The sequence below is a fragment of the Episyrphus balteatus genome, chromosome 2 (assembly GCF_945859705.1).
Source record: "Episyrphus balteatus chromosome 2, idEpiBalt1.1, whole genome shotgun sequence".
Taxonomy (NCBI): domain Eukaryota; kingdom Metazoa; phylum Arthropoda; class Insecta; order Diptera; family Syrphidae; genus Episyrphus; species Episyrphus balteatus.
Window position 1 is genome coordinate 124989878 of NC_079135.1, and position 5984 is coordinate 124995861.

Genomic DNA, 5984 nt, shown 5'->3' on the forward strand with positions numbered 1-5984 from the left:
TGAAAAATGTTAAAAAATTTTTATAAATAAAAAATTATTTTTTTAAAAAACGGCTCCTACAATTTTCGAAAATTTTTTTCTAAAAATACCTTTTTATACAAGAAATAAAATGGCATATTTTTTTTTTTTTTTTAAGATAATTTATAACGGAGTTTAATTAATTATAAAAACAGATTTAATTTTTTTATACTACTTATGAAATTTCTTCAGAATATCAAATTTTAAATTTCTTGAATAAAAAGCTTTAACATTATAGTTACTTTAAGCATAAGAGCAAGTACGTGCGATCCCAGTCGTGCAATTTATTTCATAAAAGAATGCAAAAGATGAGACTGAGAATAATAGTTATGTACTACACACTGAGGGAAAAAACACAACGTAAAATTTAATATAGTCAACGTTGATATAATGTTGAAAAAACAAAGATAAAACATATTTGGGAGCGTATCGGAATCCCGCTTTTTAAAATCCCGTTTTTCGAAAATCCCGAAAAAAGTTTCAAAATCCCGTTTACTAAAATACCGCTTTTTTAAATCCCGTTTTCTAAAATCCCGCATTTTAAAATCCCGATTTTTTTTTAAAATATACATGCTTAATTCGCAAATAAAAAAAAAAAAATTATTAAAACGGATTTTTTGCGTTGTAGCCCACACAATATGTACCTTTAACACATTCTGAAAACGGTATTTCTTTTATAAAAACATAAAATGATTTAAGCCTTAAATTGAGTTCACAAGTAAAAGAAATTTCATTTATTTAAATATCAAAATTGTTGAAATGCATCCAAATATAGGGTGAAATATATTTAAATGAAATTTCTTTTGATTATGTAGTGTGTACTTAATTTAAGGTGTTGTAATCATTTTATGTTATTATTAATCTATGGGATTATCAAGATTTGATTGTTTTTTCTGAAACTTAAAAGTAAATATTAGTTTGTTAATTGATTTCTTTTTAATATCACATTCCTTACTTTTTCTTATTTTTTTTATATATTATATTTTTTGTTAAGGGTTTTAATTAAATGCGTTTAGAAAAATCTCTCATTTTTTAATTTGTTTTAGTATCCCGATTTTGCAAGCAAAACTAGTTGTTTTCAAAATAAAACAACTAGTTTTGCTTGCAAAATCGGAATAGTAAAAAACGGGATTATAAAAATCGGGATTTTAAGAAGCGGGATAGTGAAAAACGGGATTTTAAAAGCGGGATTTTAAAAAAACGGGAATATAAAAAGCGGGATATCGAACCCAACCCAACATATTTATATAAAAATTGAAACAACGTAAGAAAATTTTAAATTCATGGCGGACTTTAGCTTTTGTTGCATATTGCATTTTATTACATTAGTTTCCAACACGTTTTTCAATTTTTTCTTTTTTTATTTAAATTGATGTTTATTTAAGGATGTTTTATAACTGCAAACCACTTTAAACTAAACTTTATCAAGCAAAATAATTCCGAAAAATAGTTGAATCAACATGATTTTCGTTAATTTTAAGTTGTTTTTTCCTCAGTGTTTGCCCTGAGTAGTTTAAAGTTAGTAAGTTAGGAACTTATCATGCAGCCATTTTATCAGCATTCTCGTTAACTAAGCTGAACTCATTGTACATTTTTTCAGGCGTTCAAGCATCAAAAGTCTTAAAACCAAGAAAAATTTTCAAACATCAAAAACACAGTTTTTTTTTAATATGATTTTTTTTTCTTTTTGAAAACGCATTTTTTGAAAACGGAACCATGGCACTCCCATTTTGTTTAATTCGTAAACAAAATAGGTTATTAACGGGTTTAGAAAATAGAATTAAGAGTATATTATTAGAAAATGAGTATAGTGATTTCTTCATAAGTCAAGAACAAACTAAAAATAAAATAAATAATAGTTCAAAGCTTTCTCAGAAAAGAAAGCTTGAATTGTTAAAATCTAAAGCTAGACAGGAGATGAGAATACATTTCCAAGAAAATTGGTTTGTTAACAAAACCCAAGTAGAATTTCCAGAGGACATAAAATGGCTTCTCTCACTAGGTCCTAAATTTGCATTACCAGTTAAAAAAGAAAACATAAATATATTTAAAGTGATAGCCGATGGAGAAGAATTGATAAAAAGTAAAGAACAGAATGAACAAGAACCTGCACGGTCATGCTTCACTAACATTTTACAGAATTTTATGAGATTTGTATCAATTCCTTGTTTTGATAAATATTTAAATAAAATTTTTAATGATACAAGTAAATTTCTTAAAAGACACCCCGAAATATATATTGTTAATGCTGATAAAGGCAATGTTACGGTAGCAATAGAAAAAGTCTATTATGCTGACAAAATGAAAGATATGATGGCTGATAGGAATACGTATACAATTTTGAGAAATGACCCAACAAATAAAGTTCAAAGTAAGAATAACAATCTTGTAAAGTACTTGTTCAGTAACCAAATTATTAATGAAACTGAAAAGAAGTGCATGACAACTTATACTGCTAATAGTCCGAAAATATATGGACTCCCTAAAATTCATAAACCTAATATTCCACTTAGGCCAATTTGTTCATCCATAAATGTCCCATGTTTTGAATTATCCAAATACATGGTTAAAATTTTAAATAATATAACTTTCAACTCTAAATACAATGTTAAAAACGCTTCATCATTTATTTCAACTGTCTCACCAGTTATTTTAGAACAGGATCATATCCTTGTTTCGTTTGATGTTGTTTCTTTATTTACTAATATTCCTATCCCATTAGTATTAGATTTAGTTGAGAAGAGTTGGGATATTATTAAAGATCATACAAGAATTCCAAAATTGAAATTCTTAGAAATATTACGTTTTTGCGTAATAGACAACAATTATTTAGAATATGATAAAATATTTTATCAACAAAAACAAGGAGTTCCTATGGGAAGTCCTGCTTCTCCAATATTAGCAGATATCGTAATGGAGGCTTTACTAGACAATGTTTTTGATAAAATTCCCAATAAACCAAAAATAGTTACAAAGTATGTTGATGATATTTTTATTATTCTTAAATCTAGTCATGTTGATTCAACTCTAACTGCATTAAATTCATTTCATCCGAAAATTCAGTTCACAGTTGAGTTTGAAAATAATGGAAAACTTCCATATCTTGATGTGCTAGTGATAAGAAGAAATAATCGATTAATATTTGATTGGTATAAGAAACCAACATCTTCAGGTCGTCTTATTAATTACAATTCTAAACAGCCTAAACAAGTTATAATCAATACAGCAAAAAATTTCGTTAATAGAGTATTGAGTATTAGTGACATTGTCTTTCGCGAAAAAAACATTAAAATAATTACGGATACTTTACTTTCCAATTCCTTTCCTTTGAATATAATACGAACATTATTGAATCAATACTTCAATCCTTTGGTTCAGACAAATTTAGTAACAAATGTTACACAATTTTCTTACAGAAGTGTTCAATATATTCCTCATCTTTCAAATAGAATTTTAAACGCTCCTATAAGAAATAAAGAAAATGTTCGCATTGCTTTTAAGTCGGCAAATATCCTAAGAACTTCATTGTTTTCGAATTTAAAAGGTAAACTTTCTAAAAATGAAAAATCTAATATTGTCTATAAAATAAAATGTTTAGGAGATGGGACAAATTCTTGTCCTTCAGTTTATGTAGGTACATCAATGCAAAAACTAAAGAATCGTATAGCTGGCCATAGATCTGATATAAATAGCGGAAATTCGCAAAAAACAGCTTTAGCTTTGCATTGTATTGATGAGGGTCATAGACCAAATTTCACTGACGTAGATATTTTAGACACAGAAAAACATTATAGTAAGAGAATGTTAATTGAAATGTTACATATATTAGATACCGATAATACGGTAAATAGAAGATCTGATTGTGAAGGACTTAGTAATATTTATAGTCAGTTTGTTCAAAGGATAAATTTAGCTTAAGTATTATTTAATGGTAAATTTAAATTTAGGTTTAGTTTTTAAACTTAACTTGATTTTGTAGATTATATTTGATAAGAAATTTTGAATTTATTATCAAATTGATTTGAAAATTTTTTATATTTTGAAATTTCAATGATTAAAAACGTCTTTTTCAAGACTTTTAATTTTTGAATTTTGAAATATTTATTGGATTTTTGTTGTAATAAGCATTTTTAATTGATTTAAAAAAAATTTTTAGCCCTGAAGAAGAGTGTAAACACACTCGAAACGTCGGATTTATAAATTAGATAAAGCTAAGTAAAGACCTCAAGCCCACATAGGATTAAATATTTAATTCAACAAAGGTCACGAAGTAAGAATGAATAATTTATAAATATTCTTCGTTTAAAGAAAAAAATTTATTATTAAATGAACCTTTACCAGTGGCGTACGTTGAGTCGCCGGGGCCCTGGGGTAAGACTAAATTTTGGGGCCCCTTTGATACTTGGGGGCCCCTTAGTTACAAAAAAAATTACGTATACGCTAACGTTTTTTTTTGTATGGCTTATTTATTTTTAGGTTTATTTTAATGTTTTAATATGTTCGTAATGTGCTTTGCTATACTTACTTAAAATGTCTCTCATAAAAGTAGTAAGCACTTGTACTAGGGGCCCCAAAATTAAATATTTAGAGACCCCTAAAATAAAAAGTTTTTAGCTAAGAATTGATAGTTCTTGGGGCCTCTGTTCTGCAGTAATAAATACATTTATTTTATTTTCCATCATCGCACATATTTTTTTTTATTTTGGGGCCTCTGAAAAATTATTTTTAGAGCCTCAAAATTAAGTGCTTAGAGGTCCCTTAAATATAATATAATTTTTTTGGAGCCAAGAATTAATAGGTATTGGGGCCTTTGTTCTGAAGTAATATTTGGAATGCCACCAATAACGTAATGTTTTTATTTTGGGCCCTGATGTATTTATGTTGGGGCCCCTGAATTTATATTTAATTTTCCATTTGATTGTTTTGAACCACTTTTGAGGATCCTCAAATAATATTTTTGTATTATTTGTGGTGGCAAAGATTTTTCCAGTAATATTTTTTGGGGCCCTAAGATAAAATTATAATTTTTCTTTTAAATAAGCAGTTTACTTTTTTGGGGCCCCTGGGGTAAACTTTTTTTAAAATCAATATACATATATTGTGTGGCTACCAATGCATTATACATTACACTGAATGACATAATTTGTCTCCCTGGTTACTTCGTAACTCAATTTATGCTAACAGTTTTCTTCTCTGCATTGTCTCCAGTGGGGGCTCTGGGGTCGGTCGTGGGCCCCGGGGCAACGCCCCGCTTGCCCCAAGGGAGTGTACGCCCCTGACCTTTACATAACAATCTTTAATATTCTTATAGTCCGGTCAAATTAGACTAAAATGAGGGGGTAAGGTTACATTAATTCCCAGCAAGTTGAAATTTGGTAGAATTGTTGGAAACACCATCATATTCTTCATGTGTTAAATTAATATAAAAAAAAGTAAAAAAAATATAATTAGGTTTGTGGTCACAATTCTGCTCGGGTCAAATTTCTTTTTTGAAAATTCAGTTCCATAAAATACTGAAAAAAAATGTTCTTAATTTGGGAAAAAGCTTACACATTTAAATTAATTTTTATTTGATAAATTTAAAAGTATTAAGATATGCTTTTTTTAATTTAAAACTCAAGAGTTTTAAAAAATTTTAAATTTTTTGTTGTTAAGTTCTACTTTCTATCTCCAATATGAACAATACAACGACCATAATTTTGTATTCTTTTTTTTATTATATCAAAAAAGCATAATTTCAGCTTTTAAGCTGTATAATCACAATTAAATGCTAAAAATACTTTTTTTTTATAATTTACGATAAAATCTTATCTCACACAACCTAAATTTTACTTTAAATAAAACTATAATATTTAATTTATAGAAATAATTAAACATAAAAAAAAAAATATATACAAATAAAAGAATTTTGAAAACAAAAAAATACATAAACTATCTACAAATAGAATATTAATTTACAAAAATAA

The 5984-nt window shown here is 27.1% G+C and overlaps 1 protein-coding gene across 1 annotated transcript; it reads left to right on the forward strand.

Annotated features, from left to right (window-relative positions):
- The first annotated feature begins 2319 nt into the window (after positions 1–2319).
- LOC129909729 (uncharacterized) lies at positions 2320–3936 on the forward strand. The gene is made up of 2 exons (XM_055986802.1): positions 2320–3562; positions 3617–3936. The coding sequence occupies exons 1-2, from the start codon at positions 2320–2322 to the stop codon at positions 3934–3936; spliced, it is 1563 nt and encodes a 520-aa protein (XP_055842777.1).
- Positions 3937–5984: the final 2048 nt, after the last annotated feature.

Bases quoted from the DNA above. Each gene is read 5' to 3' on its own strand.
- LOC129909729 (XM_055986802.1), top strand. From the start codon at position 2,320: ATGAAAGATATGATGGCTGATAGGAATACGTATACAATTTTGAGAAAT. The intron at 3,563-3,616 runs GTAAACTTTCTA...TAAAATGTTTAG, and splicing joins ATTGTTTTCGAATTTAAAAG to GAGATGGGACAAATTCTTGT.